The sequence below is a fragment of the Anomalospiza imberbis genome, chromosome 6 (genome assembly GCF_031753505.1).
Source record: "Anomalospiza imberbis isolate Cuckoo-Finch-1a 21T00152 chromosome 6, ASM3175350v1, whole genome shotgun sequence".
Classification (NCBI taxonomy): domain Eukaryota; kingdom Metazoa; phylum Chordata; class Aves; order Passeriformes; family Viduidae; genus Anomalospiza; species Anomalospiza imberbis.
Genome location: NC_089686.1, coordinates 17,804,130 through 17,828,755, shown reverse-complemented (window position 1 = coordinate 17,828,755; position 24,626 = coordinate 17,804,130). Strand labels below are relative to the sequence as shown.

Sequence of the window (24,626 nt, the reverse complement as noted above, 5' to 3'; positions counted from 1 at the left end):
ACTTTACATTATGAAAAAGCAGAGATCTATGAAAAGCTGTCTTACATGTTTTGTTGTTGCTGCCATTTTACAGGAAGCTTTCACAAAATCACTGTCTTTTCTTTTCTGTTAAATCTTGTCCTTAAGGACGTATTTCTGAAAATGATAATTATAAGCAACCAAATTAAGCTCTTTAAATTCAAACACTCAGGTAATTCTAATGCCTGTGTTATATCTTTGGAAAGGTGTTCTAATATATTTATCAAGTCTGAAATTTGGTGAGCAGGAAAACTTACAGGTAAAAAATCTTTATGAATCTGTACTTTTAACTGTAGTGATTTTACTTTTTTTTTTCTTTCCAGAAGTTATTTACTGTAAAGTTTCTTCTATAATAAGAAGTGTTGAGATTTTTTATGAGAGGTAATTAATTTTACATATGTACATCAAAAATGCATTTTTCACAAAAGACTTTAGATCATCTAGTCTGACATCATGAGTTAAGCAAACCAAATGTTCCATCCCGTTGTTCTAATATAGAACTTAACAGCCATATTGAATATGGTAAATAAAGCACATAAACAAGAAAAGCCTGCAGTCTTGACTTGTAAAGGTCAAGAAATAGAGAAAATATTATTTCCTTTTGTAGCTGTTTCAGTAGTTATTCATCATTATTACTGAAAATATGTCCCTGATTTTTAATCTAATTTACCCAGCTTTACCATCTGTCTGTTGGGGAGGACTGTTGTTTTTATACAATTGTCCACCATTACTCAGGATTACAAAATAGCCATAACATACCACAGAACAAGAATAAAATGATACATTTCACTTATTTTCAGCGTTATCTCAGTACAGTGTGTCTAAATTGTCCTTGGGGGCTGTCTCAGTGGTACCTTGGAAAAAACAAATCTCTGTAAAGGGCCACCTAGAAGCCCAATGGAACTCTCTCTAGGGTGCACAAATGGAGGTTTACCTGGGCAGGCTTAGATGTTTCCTTCAGGGCTGGTGCAGCATTCCAGAGGTTGTGTGCAGTCACTGTTGGCAGGCTGCTGTGTTCTTCATAAGGCTGACAGAAATATATAGGAGATGTCTGCTGGATGAGGAGCCCATATGAGCATCAGAGGTGGATGGATTTGGGATAATCCAGTGCTTCTAGCCTCTTCTGAAATGCCTTTGAAGGATTCATATCTCACTGTTAGGCTTTGTTTCCAGGTCTTAGCAATGACCAGATTTCACCATTAGTAGCTTTGCCAAGTAGTATCAGATTTCTGAAGTACATACCCTCTTATAGCCATTACTTTGTATTTGGTACAAGCAAAGCTTTACCATCAAGCCCTTAATAAATACTTTGTCACCCTTTTTTATGATGATTCCTCCCTTGTTTGATGAAACAGTGCTACTGGTAGTGGATGTAAAGAAGGATTGCAAAATCATCTGAGTTATGAAAATTAAAATTTCTACGTTAAGGAATTTAGATTTAGACTTATAAGGGACCTGAACTTCATAGCTAAAGGCAAAATTCAGTTTTCATTTGATGAGGTCTCACCCCAGGTTGCTTAAATTACAGTGTACTAGAAATTCACGTAGAGCTAGGAAACTGATAGTAAAAATTCTTAGAGAAGGAAGAGCTTGCTTGCAGAACTAATATCACTGACTGATACACTGGACAGTTTAGTTATGGTCATTAGGCACTTCAAGCTCAGCCAAGATGATGTTTGTATGATTTATCTAAAAAAGAATTCAAAAGGGAAATAATAACTCCACGTGTGTTATTGCAAAAATAGCTTATATAAAAACACAGTAGAGAAATTCTGAGTGTTGGATAATTCCTTTAAGATACATTGTTCTGTAGGCTGAACTCAAATCTAACTTTGTATTTCATTGTTGCTATCAATTATTTACATCAAAAATGAAATAACTTGAATTTTAACTGTGAACTGTTTTGTGATGTGACATGATAAATTTAGCAATTGGAAATTCAGAGCAAAGGACAACCACTGGCATTCCAGATCATACTGTCCTTCTAAGTGCAGAGCTTTCGAACTGACTAGGACTGTGATACATATGATTAGTTTGCTGCTTCCAGATTTATGACATTTTTTTATAAATTTAAGCATGTCTTAAAATGCTACTGCAGTCTAGACTTACAGAAAAAGTAATTCAGCCTATAGAGGGAGTATTCTAAAAGGGAGATAAAATGATGTGATCTCTGCTTTGAAGTGTGGTGTACTCTGGGAAGAGTATTTGCCTAGGCAAAAGTGACAGATTGATCAGTGTCTTATAGGTATCTCTTTATGAGGAGTGCTGCAGTTTAACATCTGAAATTCAGTCTTATGCTTCCTTTCACTGACAACAAAATTAAGAGAATGGATTCATGGAGTGGATGCAATAAGGTATGGAATCTGGGTTCACAGACTGAATTTATCTGATTTACAGAATGATTAAATAGTTTATATTCTAGTACATTTTCTCTTACTATACTATGAATCTGTGGGGTTTTGAGCACAGTAGTTAAAGAGATACAATTAACCTCTAAAGCTCTAATAAGACTTTTAAAGGGACTCATTATTTGGATTTACAGACCGTATTATTTTATTGCCACACATTTTGTTCTTCTCTTTTAAAAAGATGAAAAGTAACCCAGTGGTTTTTTTTTTTTTTTTCATTTATTTGTCACAAGATTTTTACTATTATATACTTTTCCCATATTTAACTCTACATATGTGACATGTTCCTGGAGCCAGTGTTCAAATAAAAGCTACTTGCAGTGAAACTGTTTTAAGTATCTGTTAACAAATGCAGTTTATGTTTATTTCCCACTAGTCTATGACAGTATGCCAAGGGCACTTCTTTCAAATTTATGGTCCTCACTGAAAGCTAAAGCTTTATATCTGTAATGGATTTGAAGCAGAAGATGCCTTAAACAGTGAGCAGTGTTTTCAATTAAAAGCTAAATCTCTCTCCTGAAATTGGATGTCTCTTGAATGCTGGTCTCTTTCTTTCTGTGATTAATATATTCGCACTGCAACACAAGTGGTTACGCATGACAGCCTTAAGTATCTTCAGCTCCTCTCAGTTGTAATACTGTAATTAATGCCTCAAAGTTCCCAGCAACTTTTCTATCTGGCTGAAGTCAAAGCATAAGACTGGATTCTCCAGTCCTTGCATGGGTAAATGACATGTGAACTAAGGAGAGGTAGGGCACCATGCCTGTTTCTGCATTTGTCTGTGTTACTTGCTGGCTGCCTGAGAACTATCCTGACTTACCTACAGCTGTTTGCATCTACATTAACTCTTTTTAGAAGATTTTCTCTGTTTCTTACTTTTCTGGTTTCAAAATTCCTAGCTTTTACCATAGATCTAGCCTGAAAATTCCTGATTTGGCAATAAGGTTTGTATAATACTAGAGTTTTCTGACATTCTGGTTTGCATGTCTGTGCTGCGTTTCAGTACACGAGTGACTTTATGGCTTTGGAGCACAACTTAATGGATTAGCTGAGCTAAGCTCACTGTATGACAGGTGCGAGGCAAGGACTCCACATTTCCCATGCAGGTGATGGTAGTCCTAGTGGCTCGTTCTGATATCTCAAGATAGCCTTAGCTGGAATCCTTACTGTTCTTTCATTCTTCATTCTTGGGCATAAGCCATGCTTTGGGTGAAAAGTCACAGCGCAAAGTCCTGGAGGTGGTTTTTTTAACATCTTTGAATGCCAGTAGTAAAGGCATTAATGTATGTCAAAATTCAGAGTTTCTCCTGTAAAGAGCAGAATAAGGGACACATGGAAATTCTGTTTTGCAGCGATATTTACACTGCTTTGCACTTTGCCAAGACACTCCTGTTAAGCCATGTCGTGTAGGTGGAACATACAGTAAAATGTTACAGCTTGTATTGTCTCAGGCAAACTCACTTCTCACCTAAGCACCTGAGTGTAAGGAAATTGCTGTTTCAGACACCTACTCGCCCTTAACCCATACTTCTGTATGTATTGCATTTTTGCTTTCTAGGGTTCTTATTCACCCATTGTTGCTCTAGATATTTGTTCAATCAGCCATCACCATTTTACCTGAGCAGTAGTCAAGATGGGAGTTTTTATAGCCTCCGTGCATGTGCACACACAGACATGCTGTATTGGTCCAGAATAAGTAATTCTTTATCGCAAACATATGAAATGTCTAACCTGTCACTAATTTTTGAGTGCTTCTCTGTAACTTTTAAGACAAACACAATTAGAAATAACAGTAATTTAGAACAGACACAATAACTCAGTATAGAAAGAAAAACATTCCATTTTAATTATTTAATGGTACAGTATATTTTATCATTCTGTTACAATTAATATTTTTAATTCAGAGTTGTATAATGTAGCATTTGCTAACTTCAGCTAATTTTTCCCATTAATTTAAGCAGTCTCATAAGTACTCTTATAGTGTATGATGGATAAACCAGCAGCCATAAAAGAAATTACTCTATATTTTACATATCAATTGTAAGAATTAAAAGAAAGAGAAAGAGGGATTTTCCTGAGCAATGAGAGCAAAGATTTCACATCTGAAAGATTAAATCCCATCTTAAAAGGGGACTAAAATGTTTAAATGCACTGAATACACTTAAGTATTTCCTGGAGATTAATCTGTATGTAGAGTACATAGATGAATGCATTTTAAAGGTTGATTAAATGTCCTCAGATTGCTATAGGTCTCAGCTGTGTAGAAGAATGTACCACACCAATCCCTGAAGTTTTTTACATTTCCATGCATTAAATATAGTAGTGCATGTGCAGATTGAGGTCTCCCAGAGTATGATATAAATATATGATGAAACCAGAGAAGAAATACTCAAAGGCCTTTGTGTGTCTCTATCAAACAAATGATTCATGCACTTGGATATGTGTTAAGTGAATGAGAAAATTTTCATTTGGTATACAGACTTCAAAAGCGTGTTTGCTTATTTTTTCCCTATTTGGGAATAAAATTACTTTTTCATCAGCCTCATTTTGATTTTTCAACTTTGCCAATTTTGAGTGTTTTGCCCAGTTCTGGGCCCCTCACTTCAAGGAAGACATCGAGGTGCTGGAGTGTACACAGACAAGGGCAACAAGGCTGCTGAGGGGTCAAGAGCACAAGTCCTGGGAGGAGTGTCTGAGGGAGCTGGGGGTGTTTAGCCTGGAGAAAAGGAGGCTCAAGGGAAGCCTTGTCACATTCTACAACTGCCTGACAGGAGGCTGTAGCCAGGTGATGGTCAGTCTCTTCTGCCAGGCAACCAGCGCCAGGACAAGAGGACACAGTCTTAAGCCATGCCAGGGGAGGTTTAGGTTGGACGTCAGGAAGAATTTCCTCATGGAAAGGGTTGTCAAGCATAGGAATGGCCTGCCCAGGAAGGTGATGGAGTCACCACCTCTGGAAGTGTTTAAGAAACAACTCGATGTGGCACTCCGTGCTATGATTCAGTTGGTGAGGTGGTGATTGGTCAGAGGTTGGACTTGCTCTTGGAGGCTTTTTCCAACCTAAATGATTTTGTGTTTAATCTGTGAAACCTGGCTCCTCACAACATGCAAAAACTTTGGACTGCATTATATAAGATTGAGGTGACTGAAGGCAAACTCATAAACAGAAAATTTACCTGTCTTTTGGGCTACTTTATCTGATGACATAGATACCTGACTCAACTTCTTGCACTTCAGATGAGGTCTTGGACTGCAGACCAGTATGGACTGATAAAAATCCGCCACTCTAACCTGACAGTAGCCCTCTCAGAGCTGGCCTTCATTTTTTTGTGTTCTTGACAAAAATTTGATTGTTCTGCCCTGGATTTCTGTATTTAGGAAATTCCATGTTGTAAGCATGGATTTTTTTACATGTCAGATTTGCTAACAATAAACACAGGGGGTTTTGTGAAATACTGGATGAGGGTATCAAATGACTTCTAGCTGTAAGAAACTGATATAAAGCATGTAACTTTTTGAGCAAAATGCTCTGTTAGCAATACTGATCATGGAAGTCCTGTGTGCTGGTGTTTTTTGTAAGAAAATTTCAGGAAAGTTAAGGCGCAGCTTCTGCTACAAGTACACTCTATTTTTTTTTCCTAGGAGTAGACATAAATTTTATAACTGCTATGTGTTGGAAGTGGAATGTATCTCAACAGTCTGACTTTACTGAGCAATTGGGAACCACTACAATTTTTTCAAATCATTTAGGGAAACAAAGAATATTTCAGTTTGGATCAGACCAACTTTGTCTCTTTCCTCAGTTGCTGACCAGCAAAGAAGAGAGAAGCTGAAAAAGAAGATAGCCAAATGTAGAGAGAAAATAAGTCTGTGTGAAGCTCCATCCTGTCCAAGAGACAGTGGAAGGCTGCTGCCATCCTCTTTTAGAAAGGTATGTATTTTAATTCTGTTTAGTAGATACTAAACAGTAGATGCTATCATACACTCCCCTCCCATCGGGATGATCACTGCTGTGCAGCAGTGGGGGCTGGCATCTTTCAAGCAGCAGAATGTAGACAAAGGTCGTCCTGGCATGTGCCCAGCACTGAATGCATGTCTTGACCTTCTGACAAAGATGTCAGGTATCTGGATGAAGAGCGCTTGCAGTAAATACAAGCTCTAATTACCCTTGAATTCTCTTGCTTTCACCTCAGCTGAAATTCCTGTCCTCTGTCACTCCAGAGTTTTGTACCATTTCCTAAGGCAGAGCTCTGTTACCTCCACCCTTCCAAGCAGAAGAATCAGGAATCTTCCATTTTTTTCTTAATGAAACGTCCTAGTTGATAATACATTTTTATCTAACAGTATACTAAATCATTCAGTTGCATTTCTTGAAAGGAGAAATAATGCTTAGACTAAAACATACCACTCTGTATGTATATGTTCTTCTTATATGCATAGGCTCACTTAGTTTGTCTGACATTTCATCAATATATGCGGTGTGTATTTCTAACTAATAAATAAATATGTAAATAGCCCAATAAATTACATTCTTGTTCATCACTGTAAATGAGCAGTTGCAGTTTGAAACAGAATAATGATTTAACTCTGTGATTCTAACAGCATAAGCTTTATACATTGTTTAAATATCTGTAAAGCTAGAGGACATTTCCAAGTAGTACAGCAAACACTGTCACTTTCTTTCTGTGTGACTGATTTTTGTAGTAGGCAGCCTGAGTGTGACCTTATTGCAGTGCAGAGAAATAATGCTTTGAAATTCAATACTTGGCTTCTAGTTATGGATGAAAGCACAGACATGAATAAGAAAAGGGAGGAAATGTGATATTTAAAATCTGAATTTTATTTTTATTAATACCATTTTTTTCCTTCCATGTTATTTTTTGCGAACCTGGGGCAAGCAAAATTCCTTAAATTGTTTCATTGAAAAACCAAGTAACGTGTGTCTCTAATTACTGCATGAACTCCCAGCTTTAAAATGAAAGGATGCACTATAGCAAAGTGCAGCTTTTTTCCTTTGTTTTTCAAAATAAGATTTTCTAAAATTCTACCTGAATTGAGCTGGCCATGAGTAAAAGCTCTGATTTGAACAAGACTTGGTATTTCATTTCTCGTGTTCAAGTAATCCTATTAATAGGCATTTCTGGCTGCTAATGAATTTTTTAAAATAAATTAATCCATGCCAAAAGTGAGTTGAAGTAAGGCTGCTTCATAGGAGGTTAAATTTTCTCTTTTAACCATTTGAAGTGTGCCATTGCCTTGACCTTTCAAGATGCCTTTCACCCTGTTTTTTGAGATTATTTTTTTAATGAAGAATGAAAGTTGTAGCCATCTGCTTCTGCATATGAAATATAGATTGGGAAACACCATTAACTGGTTCTAGTCTCTTGTTAATTTTGTATGCAACATACATGTGGCTGTGTGAAATGCCCACTGAAATGCTTTATATTTAAAGATTTATTACACTCTTAAGGTACCAGCAGTGTGAATATCTATTGTGCTTAAATTGGTTCTGTCATAATGAGAGATGTCAGTGATGAAACAAAGCAGAAGAACCTTCTGAGCGTCAAAGAAAGTTGTTTTCATTGGGAATATTCAGATTTCCTTTCAGGCTTCATAGTGACAATCACCTCTTGTACTGGTTGTTTGAATTAATGCACACTCAGTAATATCCCTTCTAAATAACATCACAATATTTGATAAAATTAGGAACTACTACATTAAAGAATTGACACCTACACACATGCAGAAAATGAAAGAGTGTACCAGGACCATAGATTTGAAAAACAGTGATACCAAGATACAAGCTAAATATGTTTTTAGAAGGTCCAATTTGTTCATGTATTTGTATGAATCTTCTCTAAAGACAGCTTGTCATTTCCTATAGGAGAGTTTTGCTCTATCCAGACAGCAGAGAACACGTGCTCAGCTGACTTAGAGCAATATTTAAATGGCCTTCTCAAGTAAAAAGAATCATACACTCATTTATTGCAAATTTGCAGCTTCTGTGTCCTGACAGCGCAGTTCATAAAGCATCTCTTTGATCTCATTTTATAATGGTAGATGAACTATTCTCTTGGAAGACCTTTTCATACAAGAACAAGTTAATTTCAAGATTAAACTAATCTTACTGTAATTTCAGTGACCCCAGTAAAAGCTGCCTTGGACCTTTTATAAAAAAGTATTTAGCAACCTTTCTTTTCAAAGTTTGGTTTTTGTAAGGCAGCTGATACTTTAGTGGCTTTTGAGCTGGGAAACTAAAATTCGTGTAGAAATTAAAAGTAACTTATAGAGAAATGTGGATTCTTCCTCCGTATTACTATTGCCCATCAGTTGACAGCAGTATGCTTTGATCTCTTTTTACTGAATTTTCTCTTCCACAGAGTCAATGAAAATTCAGAGGTCCTCTCTCTACATGCTTGCTGCAAAGTACTGTTCAGTTTACCCCAGTTTTGTGACTAATAAAATTGAAGCATAAATGCATACTGCATGAAACTTTTAAAAGGAGTTGCTGAAATGTATCGTTGAGTGGATTTGTGTCTTTCAAAACAGATTATACTTAGTTGAATTAACAGAATTGAAACATATTGATAAGCAAGATATAAGTCAAGATTTTTTACTCCAAATTACATTAGTTATAATTCTTAATAGTTCTAATAGCTAAAGCTCAGATCCTATAATGGATTTTTTAAAATTTTGTATGAAGAATAGAACTAAGTATATTTTAATAAGTGTGCTATTTGTAGGCATGTTCTGTCTATAAAAAACATCAGATGTTTAAGTTGTTTCCTACTTAAACAACTGATGTTTTTTATAGAAAACAGAGCAGAAAGTGAACATGCTTGCTTGCAGTTTATTTGCAACACAGGATAATTTTCTGAAAGTTCAAAAGAGACAAATTGTAAACAGCATTCTCTGACACTTCTTAAAATATTTTGAAGTGACATAGTTCCTTGTTCATGATATTGTTTCTTTGTCTACTTGGAGTGTACTTCTCCCTGTTGGAGTAGTAAAGTTTTGCCTCAGGATAAGGACTTTGAAAGACATTTTTTTCTCAGTATTTGAATGAGTACATCTCACAGCTGGCACAGATGCAGTTTTGGGTTGCAATTCTCTCTAGTCACGAGTGAGCTACTTGGTCTGTTCTACTTACGAAATATTTGAGAAGATGACTGCCTTAAGCTTCCTCATATATAGGGAGTGCTTAAATTTAGGATATTTCCGTGTCAACCTTGTGCTTTTGTCTTGTTTTGCATCAACTCAACTGCTTTTGAGGAACAGAACATGTCATTTTCATGAGGGGTAGATAAATAATTGGCTAATACAAGTTCATATCTTTTCTTAATAATTATTTTGTATAATGCAGGGAACCAGTCCTGGAATGCTCGCAAATGCTTCTAGAATACTGTTTATATTGCAGCTCAATGAACTGCTTTAGTCACTGAGAGTAAAGCATTTGCAAGAATTAAGCTGTTTATAATAGACTCTGAAGGGTATGGAATTAGCTTTTATATATGTAGGTGGATGCTGAAACTTTCCAGTCTTATCTGTTTTTTATGGTGCTGAGCTACCACTGCAACTACTTTATATGCAAACAATCACACTGGTAAGCCTCATTATTCTGCTTGCTATCACAGGCATTTGTTTGGCATTGTAACTGCATGTTATCAGTTCAGCATTTAATTATGCTGTAGTAGTAAAATACAGTTCACTCACATGAGACACCATCAAGAAGAGTTTATTTTGCCTCAGTTAAGTAAAAGAAAAGTTCTTTGCATTAGGCACCTGCAACTCTGGATATTTTGGGGTACTGGAATAGTTTAGATAGATCTTACTGATGTGAGGGAAAATGGTTTTGAAGGAAATATATGGTATGATGGCAGTGTGATCTGTGACTTAATTTTCATGATGAAATACCTGCATTTTTAATATTCCTGTAAATAGCATTTATTGCATGCTACAAAATGTATATTCATCATAATTGAGCTTTAATTTAAAATATTTTGTTTGAAAGGAAAAAAAAAGAAATAGTGTAGATTCTAAGCAATAACAGTAGCAGTGTTATGAGAAAATAGGGCATTTATACAGTAAGAACCTATTGCTAAGAATTTTTAAAAACACCTTTTTTAGGGTTGAATGTTAGAACAGAAAATCTGTGTATATTTACAAGCTATACTACCAATTATATAGGTTAATATACTACACTATATCTTACTGGTTTACTAGTAATATATTACTATCTTACACTATCTATTTGTAGGTTAGAATGTCATGAATTTTCAATAAATGTATAAATACTTCCAGTTTTGGTCATTTGGTTTTTTTTCTCTCCATGCCTACCCCAGTAGGAGACTTCAGAAGTCTCAGGACAAGTATTGATTATCTTGCAGAATCCCCACAGGCACTTTCTTTTACAGTTGTTTTTGTGACTTTTGTTGGCATTCATTCCATTGTCACTTCCTGGTGGGGAAAATCACACATCCAGCCTTCAATCCACATCTTAATCAACTGATTATTTTCAAAAACTTAAGTGTTTTTGAGGATTTTCTCAAAGTTTATATTGTGCTTAGGCAATGAAGCCCCATTGCAAATGCACTGGATCTGTGTTTGTCTTACTCTCTCAAAGTAGTTTCCACATAGCTTAATTCTGAGAGCAGGATAGGCTACTTGGTGATACTGTGAATCTTCTCAACTGGCATTATGGTTGTATGTCATAAATAAATGCATGTCACAGCACATGTATAGGTTATACCGTACTGCATCTGCTCTTTCTCAGGCTTCCCATAGGGCACGTGTTCCTTCAGTAACTTCAGTAATGTAATGCTCCTGCTTAAGAGTTTTTACTTGGTTGCTAGAAGTATAATAGAGATGAATGAAATACATATGGAAATCATCTTCCTTTTCTCACTGCAGAGCTTATGGTCTGTACTGGAGTCTCGTTATCTTCCTGGTCTTTGTTTAGGTGGTGGAAGTATATGGACAAGTTAATTTCTGTGTTAGCCTAGCTGAACTAAACTTCAAGTTTGTTAAAAACCTCAAATTACCTTAGAAATTTAATTTTCTTCTTAGGAAACACCTCTACTTGTATACATTCTCTTAAAATCTTACAACACTTTGTTGCTGATGATGTGGACCTATATAAACTGCCCTAGTGTTGGGAAAGTATGATAGTAATTTTAGAAAGTTAGCTGTTGGTTTTGAATTGGGTTTTCTCAGATGTTATAATTCAGCTGTTGTTTTGCCTGGTGGATTGCACTGGTACAGCAGTGAGATTTTCCAGAATAAAACTATCCTCAGCTTGTCTCCCTCACTGTTGCACTGTAAGCCCCGTCTCTGGGAGTTGTGGTGCTAGATAGTTAGAGTAACACAGTAGGAGTCATCTTTTCTGTATCATGCAGTTGTTGAATTTCATAAATAGTTACATGTGTGGATGCAATAAATTGGTTTATACAAAATTTTGTTTGCTGATAGGTTTCTGGTTTACTCTTCCAGTTCTGCAGTATGCCTGCCCATGGAGACTGTAAAATGTCATACATAATTTTCACTGATTGACAGAATATTCAGTGGGTGGCTGTATCCTAAGTAGGAAAAGAACATAAAACAGCTGTTTTCGTAAGGTGTTTCAAACACATTGTAAAGTAGAATTACGAGTGTGCATACCCTGTCCAGGTATTTATGCTTTGATATTGCAAATTTTTCAAAATTCTATGACTGAAATAAAATTTCTATTTAATTGTTATTTTTAATGTAGAAAACAAACAAAAAATTGCCCAAACCAACCAAAAACCCCACCTTAAATTAGCACTTGAATTTAGTTGTGTTTCTGTCTTATTTGTCTTTGCCACTTGTCATAATACAATTCCGGAATAATCTTGAATTTTTAAGCATGGGATAATTATGGATAATGTTTGCCTTAGCTTGCCCAAGTGGTATGAACAGAGCATATCCAGATAAAATAATTTGCCTCAGTGGAATGATTTCTTGACTTCTAAAAATATATTGATTAAACTCTTGGTTTGATGTAGCCATCAGTGTTCTGTAATAGAGCACCAATGTTTTGCTACTGAAGTAAACCATTTCCTTATTAATCTCTTATTTCCAGTGACTAGGTTTTAAAATCTGTTAGCACTGAGGCTGCTGTGAAACCAGTTTGATTTTACAAAAATTGAAAGTTTTTACTTAGAAAATACCTTCAAGTTGGTAACTCCCAGTTACCAACTGGGTAGCTCCCAGTAATAGCTGGGAGTACCATCATAAGCAAAGCAGGTAACTTGCAAAGCAATCAAATGTTGTTTTATTTTTTCCTAGAGTCTCTTGGAAGCAGATGATCTCTCACCCTCAGCTGGCCAGGCACAGTACCTACCAAGAGCACCATCTCCTTATGGCGAGGATTGCTTGCTTCACTCCAGTCCAGTAAAATGCACCGGGAAATGTTCTGGGAATACATGCGGGATACATGCGGCACCTTACTCACACTCCAGTGTCTGTGTGTCAAGGCCACCAGGTAAACGCTCTGCACTTCCACGCAGTCGCTCCATGGAGAGTTTTGTGAGCGTGAGGTGCCAGAGGTGCAAAGGAAACCACCCCAGAGCCAGCAGCGGGGATCTTCTAGAGAGGCACTCTGAATACTTCACTAGGAGCCAAAAACCTTTTACTCCACGCACCTTAATATCAGATGCTAAACCTTTCCTGTCAGAGTACAGGTTTTACACTCCTGCTCGAAGAAAGAAGAAAAATCACCGCAAGCAGCGCGTGGAAGCTCAAACACAGACTGATATGATCAGGTACAGAGATTGAAACGTTATTGTAAAACTCTGGAATTTAGATGTTATCATAACATTATCTTCATAAAGGCAAGATGTTTTGCTCTCATTACATTTGTATAAAACCAGAATAATTATATTGATGCCTTACTAGAACTTAGAACTAGAATAATTATTCTAGATACACCTTAGCAAAAGCTAGAAAAGAATGTGATTTTCCTTTTTTTCACTGGCATAGTTTGCTGTCTTCTTTCTGGAACAACTGTTTTAATTTATACAGATTGGATACAAAGTGCCACTAAATTCAAACTGTGGAATCTAACATCTGCTGGGGATAATCATTCCTTCTCTCTTCCCTATGCTCTCTGATGTATAGTTCTGTCTTTTAAAGAATTAACCAATATAAGCATGCAATTAGTTCCCCACTGTTGCCCCTGTAGTCTCGTGCTTTCCAGTCTGTTAATTAATACATCATGCAAACATCCTTTTTTAACTCCTGAATGCAGCTCTTCATTGGTTGTTTAGAATTTGAGTACCTTTGGATATACTTTGTATGAAATATTTTAAACAAAATTAGTGTCCTCTTGCATTGAACTTCTTGGCAAGTTGAACAGCTCTGATTTAGTTCTGTTTCTACTGATAATACCTTGTAAAGAGAAATCTTTTCCCTTTTGTGTCCTCCGTGCCTGCATGTCCAACTCCAGTTTTGTCATAGAATAAATTAGGAATTTCCTAAGACTGGAATTATGATAGCTTTGGCTCTGTATTGCAGCTGTTGATTTTCTGGCTGTGGTTTGTCTATTTTCCTGGTGCACATTTAATTTTAGGGTCATCTCCATTCTTAATTCTGAACAATTATTTTGAATAATTCAGTTATCCCCTGCTAATATGCAGCTAAGCAATTAATTTAGATCAGCTGTCTGGCAGAAATTTTCTGACTGTTCGATACTACATTCTGTTCAGGTTGATGAGACATTTCCACAGTGGCACTGCTATTCTCATTCTGCATTTTTTGCAAGTAGTCTACTTGGGAATCTAATACCTCTCTAAATTTTGTAGCTTTCCATCTGCAGACAAAGTGCATGTGAGAAAAGTTATGGGTGAAAAGCAGAAGATCAAATCAAAGGTAATAATGCATCTATCAGTCATCTGGGTACTCTGCCCACACCCCCCACCATCACTGTGGAGTAATACACTTCATCACTGCCACAGCAGTGAGCAGCTGACTTAGGTGTTCTCTCTATTGCCATGACATGAGTTAGTTACATAGAGAAGAGAGAATTTCAGAACACTGAGTGGAAACTGTAAGAAAAAACACTGAGGCACATAAGGGATCTCTTTAATTTTTTAAATTGTTTTTATAAATGCACTATCAAATATCTGCTAAGGTCATAGATAATTGGTACATGACTTTGCAGCAGAAGAAGGCATCCCGTTTGTCTCTTTACCCAAAGTTTCTCAGAAAAGACATGGAATTTCTAGGGCTGCTTAATCACAGAGAGTTGCTAGATTCATTTTAATGGTAAAATTTGCTGTGTATTTGCACTGATAATAAAGATTTTTATTTCTGTATTGTAGGCTGAAGATAAAAGATATACTTTGGATGAGCCTGAGAGAGGAGTAGATGATTTTCAACACTCCATCCTAAGGTGCCTGATTTACAGCAGGAGGGAATATTTGAAATGTTCCTTTCTATACAGCTGGTCCTTAGGCCATAAATCTTCACTAGCATTTCGCTTTACAAGTCCTCTTCTACGGAACTTTTATTGGGTTTTTTATATCAATTACTTTTCCCGACTTCTAAATTCATTATTTTCTTGTGATAAGTTCCAATGGGAAGCCAATTAAGAAAGAGAGCTGTGAAATATATGAGTATTTTTATCAGAATTGACTGATGAAATATTAATACAGTTGTTAGTTTTGTACATCTGAGCTCACAGACTACATAATACTATAACTAAATACTGCATTGCAGGAGCATTTCCCACATCTTTTTCTGAAAACTTAATACTGGGATAGCTGCAATACAAGAGCAGTGTTGGAAATGAGGCCAGAGCCCAAGGGCTCCCAGCTGACTCTCCTCATTGCTGACCTAAGTGTCATGCATGACTCACTGATTTGCTCTCTGGCCTTTTCAAAGGCATTTTTATCTGAGAAAATAAAAAGTTCTCTGAGTTAAAAAAGCATTCTTACAGATAACAGAGACTGAATAGCATCTAAAGTAGCACCAAGGTCTTCTGAGCACTGCATCAAGTGAGGTGGTGTAATACTCTTGAACAGCAGTCTTTCAGGTTTCAGTGCCAGCAGCGTATTTTGCTACTGGAGCAGGGTTTAAGGGTGTTATGGTGGGGTTTTTTGTGAAAAGAAATCATATAATGGCACTCCATGGCTCCAGAAGAAAATTACATGTAAGGTAGTATAAAAGATGTTTGTAATGTTATTCTTTTTCTTGCCCTCTCATTTTCTGATTAGAGAGACATCATGGTGTCCTCAGAAGTCTTCACCAAAGAGAACTGTCGATGAGGAGTAAGTATGCTTTTCAACCATTTTTCTTCTCATTTACAACATCAAACTAGAAGGCTTTCCTCAAAACTGATGAACTTGAAAAATAAAATACTTTTAAAAATTTATGTGACTCAAAAAACAAAATTCATTTTAACTTCAGAAGATTGTACAGTGCCTAGTTTGTTTCCATTTCTTTTCAGGTCTGTAATCTCTGAAGCAAATATTGGCAAATGAAGCACCAAATTGAAGGGCATTCTTACCACATTTCTGCACTGAAATTTGATGAAAATTAGAAGAGTTTTGAGTTATATTCAGAAACACTACTAAAGCTTCACCAAGTGGCCTTGGAAAAGTCATGTAATTCTTTGTGCTTTAGGACAGGCTTGTGTTTGCCTAAGTTAAGGCTTATAATAGAGGTCTCAAATTCCAGCTGTAGGTAACTTTTCTTGACTATAGAGGGAACCAAAATTACAATCTTTAGGCACAATAACAAATTTTATGTAGTGAAAATCATGCAAGATGTATTTCATTTTTTTATTTTCTGTTTATTAAGACTAGAGAATGACTCAGTAGAGTTTGATTGAATGCTTTGGGAGACTTAGAAAGATGTTATGAAAGAGAAACAGCACTGAAATATTTTATTTTGAGGTTTTCTTTCCTGTTGTCTTTCAAGCAGAACTCCAGACTTTTTGAGAGTGTCCAGTTTAGAGTAATTGGCATCAACAACTCTTTTGGATGTACTAAAATAGAGATAAGAGGTGAAACTCACATCTCACCCTAAGATTTTATCCATCAAGGAGATATGTTTAAATGAGTGGATGCTGCCAAAGAAGCAGTTAAATCCTTCTCAGCTTCCACTTAAGACCAGCAATTTTCAGCTGCAGTCAGATTCTCTAGAAGCTCCTTTGGAAGCCTGTACCCAGAGCATCAAACTGCAATTGTACACTTTCTTCCCAATTAGCTCCCCTTTCTTGAGTGCAATGCAGGTTCTGAATACTTGCCAAGATTCACTGATTCCCTTGCTTGGGGTCTCTGTGCTAATATATACCACAACAGAAAGCATAAAGACAAAGCACCATGACCACCTTTATAACAGTCTCATATTTTGCAGTTTTTTATTATCCAGATTGAACAAAAGGCTTAGCTTGTCATGATAGCCTTACCTTTTATGAAACATAACTGCTGATACAAGAACTATAAAATCTTCTTAATGGCCTTACCAGAGAAGGTGATTAAACCTACTAAAATACGTCATATGTGTTTCTGTGGTAAAGCATTTAACACTGGGGTTTCTATTCTTCCTGCAGAGAAGAGGAGCTGTTGTATTTAACTTTCATTGAAGATGTAACAAATGAAATTCTTAGACTTGGCTTATTTTCTAACAGGTAGGTTACAGTTGTTTTCAGTTTTGTAATGCTATGTCAGAAACCCATGGACTCCATAAGTAAAGGAAGTAGTGATTAGTAATAATTTCTTTATACACACATATACACAGTTAGCCCTTGCTTTTGTTTTGTTTCCTCTTCTTTTTTTGTTTTATGTAAGAAAGGAGAGGTAGGAAAAACCTTTGGGTCATCAACTTTGATCTGCTGCTATGTACCATGAGATAAAAAACTTCTGTTAAAAACTGACCTGGAACCCTAGGTGGAAAATTACTAAGAACTCGTTTTAGTCTGCAACATCTGTTTTGCTAAATAAACTGAGTTACTAATCTTTTACACAACAGGTCCTTTGTCCCCTTCTGTCCTTCCTGCTCCAGTATGAATTCAGTCTTCAGCATAGGTTGCAAGGGTAACATTCTCTTGCAGATAAAAGTTCACCAGCTGCTTTCAATATGATACTGGCTCTTTCTAATAAAGAACTCTCAATTTATGAAAAACATTGCAGTATTTCTATACATACACAGAATCTTAACAGAATCATTGCAGTATTTATATCTATATACAGAATCTTAACCCATTTTTGAAGTTCTGCATTCAAGGTATTCTAATTTCATAATATTCTGATCTTGATCTTATCAGTCTAATATTCTGGTTGATAATGTTCCCAGCTGGTTTTGCTATTCTATGTGCTCTTATTTTCTTCTTCTTATGTCAAGGCTGTCAATAAGAATACTAAATACACCGAGTAAAAAAATTAATCTTCAAGAAATTTTGAGAGCAGTCTACCTCTGGCTCTTTACAGTAATGTTTTCTCCACTAGAACCCTTCTTACACTTTTTAAAAAATAATTTCTCATGTAAGCTAGGTTAAATTCACTTGACTTTCTAGAATTCTGTTCCAGTGACTGTGTACTTTAGTTGTCACAAAACACTTTCTTTACAGATTTTTTTTTCTCATTCAGCCTAAGAAACTGAAGAGAGCTCTCAGGACTGAGGTCTTTTCTCTGGATTTTTTTTACTGAAGCTGGATTTTATTCCTTTCTTCCTTCTTTTTACTTATTCCTGGGTATAGCAGCCACTATGGTGCATCCAAGAGATTTTGGATACGTCAGTATGCCAGTAGAATCACCACTGGATTGCAGCACATAGGCACAACAGGTCAAACACACACATAGTTGTACTACAAGTCACCCCACAATTGCCATGTGCTGCCCAAAGCCAAGTCTGCCTGCTGAGCATGTGTCCACTGGGTTGCTGACTACAGGTAGCCCTATTTCTGACAGTGGAATTGAAACAGTCTTAGAGGTGCCATTCAGCTAAGAAATGGAAATAAAAACCTACTGCATTAGGTTATGGGCATCTTGTAAAAGTTGTTTCCTCCTGTGAAATAATTTGATTTTTTATTTATAGGGTTCTGGATCAACTGTTTGAGTGCCATATAGAAGAGAATAAGAACCACCTTGATGAGGTATGTGCTGCCCTTACAGTAGTCTCTGCATGTGACTTAGGTGACATTTCCAAAGAGCAGGGCAAATGCACAGGTATATTGGGGGGTTAAGGTAACCAGAATACGCAGTGGGGAGCCTCTCTCTCTCCAGAAATGAGATCTGCTCACTCATGGATCACGGCAGATTAGGAGTCACAGGTACAGTGATAAAGAGTGGACAACAGTCAGTTCAGTTTGGTGACACTCAATGTTTAATTTAGTCACTTGATTGCAAGCAGCCTCCCTTTCCTTCTGTCAGAGTTAAGCCCTGAGTCTGAGCAGTGCTCAGGTGCCATGGGGCTGGAGAAGTGTCACCCTTTTCCTCCTTCACCCCTTAGGGCAAAATGCGCCGGATGTTGGATGTGCTGAAATCAGACCTTGGCTGCAGCCAGGACAGCGAGACAGAGCTAATCCATGCAGGTCAGGAAGCCTCGGGCCCCCTGGATCTGCAGGAGTTTGATACAACAGAAAAGCTTGAGTGTACTAGTAAAGGTCACAGGCTGAGGAAAGCTACAAAAAATGAAGAATTCCTTGAGACCATGGACTTGTTAAATAAACCAAACAAATGTGAATTACTGCCACGGAGCAGAAGGTCGAGTGAGACACGGGGCAAGGAGGACTTCTCAGAAGATATGGGTGCTGGGACAGAGTCTGATTTCTGTGGTGTGGAATTTGAACACCCAGACACTTCACCCACCTGTGAGGCAGCTTTAAATTTGCTTGCTTTTGACAGTGATTTGGAAGTCAATGAGGATCTTGATGAACTTGGGGAAAACTTTGCAGAGGCCCTTCACATTTCACATAACTATTCATAACTGTAACCAAAACTTACCTGTTAAACAGGGATAGAGCTCCTTCTGTGGTGAGCTGCCATTTGTCAACCAGTAGTAAATTATTCAGTTTATTTTCAGTTATTTCTGCTTAAATACTGCTAAGAACTCTGTAGCAGGATACTGTTAATTGGGCATTGATCTCTATATAAGTTAGACCTTAAAGGATAAACAGTCAGGTATCAGAAGAATTTTGTGTATTTTGCCTATAGTATAACTCAAAACAAACTTGAGAATATTAAAACTAGATTTATATTTTTAGGGCTGTAATAATAAGCTATGAAATATTTATTGATTTAAGTAAATTAATTGATAGTGCAGCTGTAGTCCTGCTATAAAGATCTGAGATGTTGTAGTCTGCAAGAATTTAACAACTTGACATAAACTTAACATCAAACATTGTCCTCTTCCAGAATGGACAAACAGTTCCACCATGTTGTGTACTATGTTACCTCTCACAGAAGCCCACAAATGAAAAAATCAAACTATTTCACATGAAGAAAATCAAAGTTTTTACTGATCTATGAAGATTAACAACTGCAGTTTTTTATTTTCAGTTCTTAACTGAATGAGACTGCTAAGTTCAATTTCTTGCACTGATGACAGCCATGGCATAGCATTCTGCATCAAGCTTTGGTTTTGGAAAAGGATTGAATTGCTTACTGTTTGATGACTAGGACGGTGTAGAAGAAGACACATCAGGCACCTTGTACAGCAAATGGAAAAGAGGTGGTGTATTTTCTGGTTTAAATTGAAGTTAGTACATGCATTGCACAAAATTAACCCAAATGTCATTGTTTAATCAGTGTACAGCTATTGCCTGACATTCCCATTGCCGCGGAATGATCTTAACAGGTTCTGAGGAACTGCTGGCAAGTCACATTGTCTTGCTGTAGGTGAGGAACTAGGAGAAGTCTTAGGTGCCTGGATAAAACCTGTCCTTTAATATCTCCTAGGGTCAATTTCTAACCTTCCTCCAAGGACAAGCCCAAATTGTACCAGTTCTTACATAACAACTGCAACCACCTGCCTCCCCTGTGCCTTGTGAGCATCAACCAAGGTCTGTGATTCTGTCAGCCAGATGACCCATTGCAGCTTAAAGGAGCTCCAATAGACACAGGCCACTGCTTCACTTATGAAGCATAAACTTTTTGACAAAAAAGAAATGTCAAAAAACAGCTAGAGGAAGCCAGTCAGAGAAAATCATGTCTGGCACAATCATAGCACTGCAGTGCAGAACACAATTCCCACTTTCCTGGGTACCTTGTCCACAATAATAAATTGCACTTGTTGACAATGACAGGAGACCAGAGTTTATTTTAGCCAGGTACATGTGGCTGGGCAGATGGGCACCAGCCTTTCCTCTGCCATACTCAGTTGGCTGCCTTGTAAGTCTGGCCTGCAGCACGAGTGCTCTGGCTCACTGAAAAGCAGGTGAGAAAATGTGAGGACTTCTTCATTCCCCCCATCAGAGCCTGTCTTGTTGAAAAGATGTGACCACAGGGCTGAGTTGGTACAGTGCAGGGAGGGTTTGTCGTCACTCACAAGTGATCACAGACCTCCTCCCATCCTCCAGGAAACTCTCTCTCTATTCCTTACCACAGAGAGCTGAACAGAAGGGATGCCCTAGGAAACTTGTTTCTACTTTATGAAGGATTCTGACACACAGGGACTGGTTTGAAAACTAAAGAGCATGTTTTGATGCATACAAGTATAAAGCCTCTATGCTCCTCAGTTCTTCAGGACTTCACCCACTCTTGGGGCCTTCCATTCCAAGTTTTCAATTCTTGGTCAATAATCAGAATTTAGTGTTTTGTCCCTGCCTATCTCTACACTTGGGACTTGTACATTGTAAAAAATGTCACTCAGCAAACTTCAGTTTCTTGTGAACATGAGTCTGATTAAAGATTAATAAGAATTTCACCTTCAAATTCTGTAAATGAAAAAATACTGTAGGAAAACACCACAGCAGTGAACCTCAAAGAAAGGCACAAGTAATGACATACTCATGTCCTGTAATACAAGTAACACAAAAATAAATAAAAACAGTTTCTTGGCCATATTTCCTGTTGATGAACTGTCTCAACATCAATGACCTTTTTTTCTGGGTAGATGCAACTTAAAAGAGGAAATAAATTGATTAAAACAGACCTTTCACAAAGATAGCACCTGTCTGCCTAAATGGTAAGTGTGAATGTTTATTGGATCCACAGTGGAATGTCTGGTAAAGAACCAGAGAATTACACACCCCAGTATCCAGAAACTGGAGCAGTCAGTCCAGTCCAAAGAACTGGTTTCTCTCATTGTAGAGGCACTCCTATCAGAAAAAAACATTCAAGATAAATGTTACCTATATAAAATCAGTTTATCTGCAGATCCAAGAGCAAACTCAGGCCGCCTTGGATTTAAGATTGTCTCTCTTCTATTCACATTTACTTTTAAGGTGGTGCTTAGAACATAAGTTGTTTTAAAGACCTTGATATGCAAGCTTGACCCACATCACTGATAAGATTAATCAACACTACAAGGTTTGGGGATTTTTTCTGAGGGTTTTAGTTGGTTTGGTTTAAATTTTTTTCTCTTGTCACATTTTACTTTGTGTTATACTTGAGGCACAAGCAGTAGCAGAACAAGGCAGTCACACACCATTACATATCTGAATCCTTCAGATATAACAAACTTAGGAGCAGTCAGCAGCGGTGATCTGCAATGTAAAGACTTTTTTTCTGCCCAGATTCATGTGGGCCATGAGTACATACATCATAACATCAGTGTTCTTTTCAAATAGACAAAAGCCTGCTAGCCATTTTGCTCCAACAGAATGGCCTCTTATCTTTAAAGCTACAGTTTTGTCATGACTGCTCCTTTATTCAAAGGTAGGATTCTGTTTATTTACAAAGCAAAGTGGGGCTTTTGGTCATTTGAAGTAAAGATTAATGGGATCAAAGGAAAAAGGTGCTTACATGTCTTAGGGCTGACCAGAAAACAAGCGGCTTTAAGCCATCCTTTTATCCTTAATCCACCCAGCGTCTCAAGCTCCTACAGAGTTTTCATTTACGCTTAGCTGCAGAATGACTTCACAATTTTGTTTCTCTACATTTCTATACACTTTATCATTTATAGCTATGCAAGAGTAGTGGTAAGAATGATGCAGCTCAATTGACAGCATTTCACGATTTAAGTACAAATGGCTCCATTGGACAATGGGGAGAAAAGGGCTGTTTGTTTCCTCAGCAATGTTTTGTGCAACGTTTATGAGTAAGAGAACTAGAACATCAGCATAAATAAAAATTAGGCCCAGGAGTTTCATTTGTAGCCCTTAAGGCAGGCTGTTCCATTGTGGTGACAGCACAGTTTCTAACCAGCAAGACGTTCTAGTAATGCCCTTCAGTGCATGACTATTGTTCTGTGTCTGAGTACCTGGGAGAGGCAGCAGCCCCAGGCCACAGCCTGGAATAAGTAGAAATACCAATGGAAAATGAACGTTAAAGAGAATACAGGAAGAAAGGACTGGCAAAAGGGAAATTGTTACTGATTCCGTCTTTTAAAGTGAGACCTGTTACTAGCTAGAGCACAGGTGCAGAGTACAGATTTAGGTGCCACTTGTTAACATTGGCCTTCAAATGTATTTTACCTTTGTATGTATACCTATGTATACCTAATGAATGATACCACCTTTGTATCATAGCATTTGTATTTGAGACCTAAAAATTTGTGCAAAGGGGAAAAAAATACAAAATTGGAACCCAAGGTCTACTTCAGAAAGCTGTGGGAAAGTCCAGTATCCCACTTTAATTTTTGACTACCCAAGACAGGAGCATACATAAGAAAGCACAGGGCACTGCAGCAGTGTGATGTCTCCAAAGCCATCATTTTTTCTCTGGCACTTCCCAGCTTTTCTCTGGCACTTCACTTAACCTGCTGTTCTCAAGAGCTGACACCTGGTATGTACACAGACTACAAGGAACAGAACAGCAACCAGCAGTTTTAACAAAAATCATTTCTCACTCTGCAAAACAACCAAACCAGATACAAGCAGTCCAATCTCCCTGCTTCCTTTAGTGAAATCTGCTTCATTCAGAACAACCACCTTCAGTTTGTATTCCAGTAGTAAAGCAAGTGATATGCAAACAGGTGAGCAGTAAATTAATCTGCCCCAGCCATTGCCCCAGCATGGGTCACAGCCAGTCAAGGGATCCAGTTTCAAAACCTGTAGCAGGTCGTGGCCCAGCGGAAGTTGAGCATGTCATGGGGATAAAGCATCACTGGGAAGGGAAAAGAAGAATCAGCAGTTGCCACTGGCTCGACAAACCATCTGAGCTGTAGGAACACCCACCCATAGCTCATCACCATTTCAGCCACCTTAAAGAAAGCCTAGGAGGACTCCAGGCTGTCAGGCAGTTGAGGAGTAGCAACAAGGATTGTTAATTCAAGTGAAGGGTACCAAAATCAAGGATGAAGTGTGTGGGACTTTCTGTTCTCTGTAGAAAGTCTCCAGAATAGCTGGGTTCCTAATAACTGGTGACCTTTTTTTTAGTTCACGCACTAAGCTAATTCTAGCTGACAGCAAAGGCCAGGAGGTGTGCCTGGCAGCCAGGTGACAACACACAAAACTTCACTTACATTCATCCTTCAAGCCATGACACTGGCCTACAAAAAGCATAGGCTCTCAACCCAACACCACGTTTTAGGCTGGAGAAATGCCAGACATCCCCACAAGGCACCAACACGGGCTGCTGCTGTGCCCTTGCTGCTCTTGTAGATCTCAGGCTTCGGCACACACTGGTTCCCGTGCAACCCTTCCAGCCCTACCACACTGGGGGAATGAAATCAGACCTCGAGAAGGGCAAGGAAAGGCTACATAAATGGAGTAGGGAGGCCTCTGAAACCTGAGAGAGAGAAACTCCAACAGAGCCTCAGGCTGGCAGGCAACACAGCTGTGCTGTCCCATTCTCGTAGAGGACAGGCAGCGTGATCTGTAGCACGAGGTGCAGAGCTCTCTGCAGTTATCCCAAGAATTCAGCAAGCCTGTAGGACTCCCCTTACAGTATCTGTGTGAGGGCTGCAGCATACCTTACATCTCACAGCAGCCAGAGACTGGTTCCAGATGAGTAACACAACTATGAGGTGACCCCAGCTCTTCCCAGTATCCATTTCTCTCACTCATAAGCATGCTCACATGCCAAAGAAGTGAAGCAACGTGTTAAAGGCCATCAGCTCTCCTGTCAGCCTGAGAATTCC

The 24,626-nt window shown here is 37.8% G+C and overlaps 1 protein-coding gene across 1 annotated transcript in view; it reads left to right on the top strand.

The window, feature by feature from the left end:
• SPATA7 (spermatogenesis associated 7) overlaps nucleotides 1–21,447 on the top strand; it is a 34,608-nt gene extending 13,161 nt beyond the window's left edge. The window contains exons 5-12 of the mRNA XM_068192664.1: nucleotides 6,227–6,354; nucleotides 12,729–13,204; nucleotides 14,243–14,309; nucleotides 14,762–14,832; nucleotides 15,656–15,709; nucleotides 16,996–17,073; nucleotides 18,480–18,537; nucleotides 18,894–21,447. Coding sequence (XP_068048765.1) covers nucleotides 6,227–6,354; nucleotides 12,729–13,204; nucleotides 14,243–14,309; nucleotides 14,762–14,832; nucleotides 15,656–15,709; nucleotides 16,996–17,073; nucleotides 18,480–18,537; nucleotides 18,894–19,370 — 1,409 coding nt within the window. The 3' untranslated portion in view covers nucleotides 19,371–21,447. The remainder of the gene's footprint in view (nucleotides 1–6,226; nucleotides 6,355–12,728; nucleotides 13,205–14,242; nucleotides 14,310–14,761; nucleotides 14,833–15,655; nucleotides 15,710–16,995; nucleotides 17,074–18,479; nucleotides 18,538–18,893) is intronic.
• Nucleotides 21,448–24,626: the final 3,179 nt, after the last annotated feature.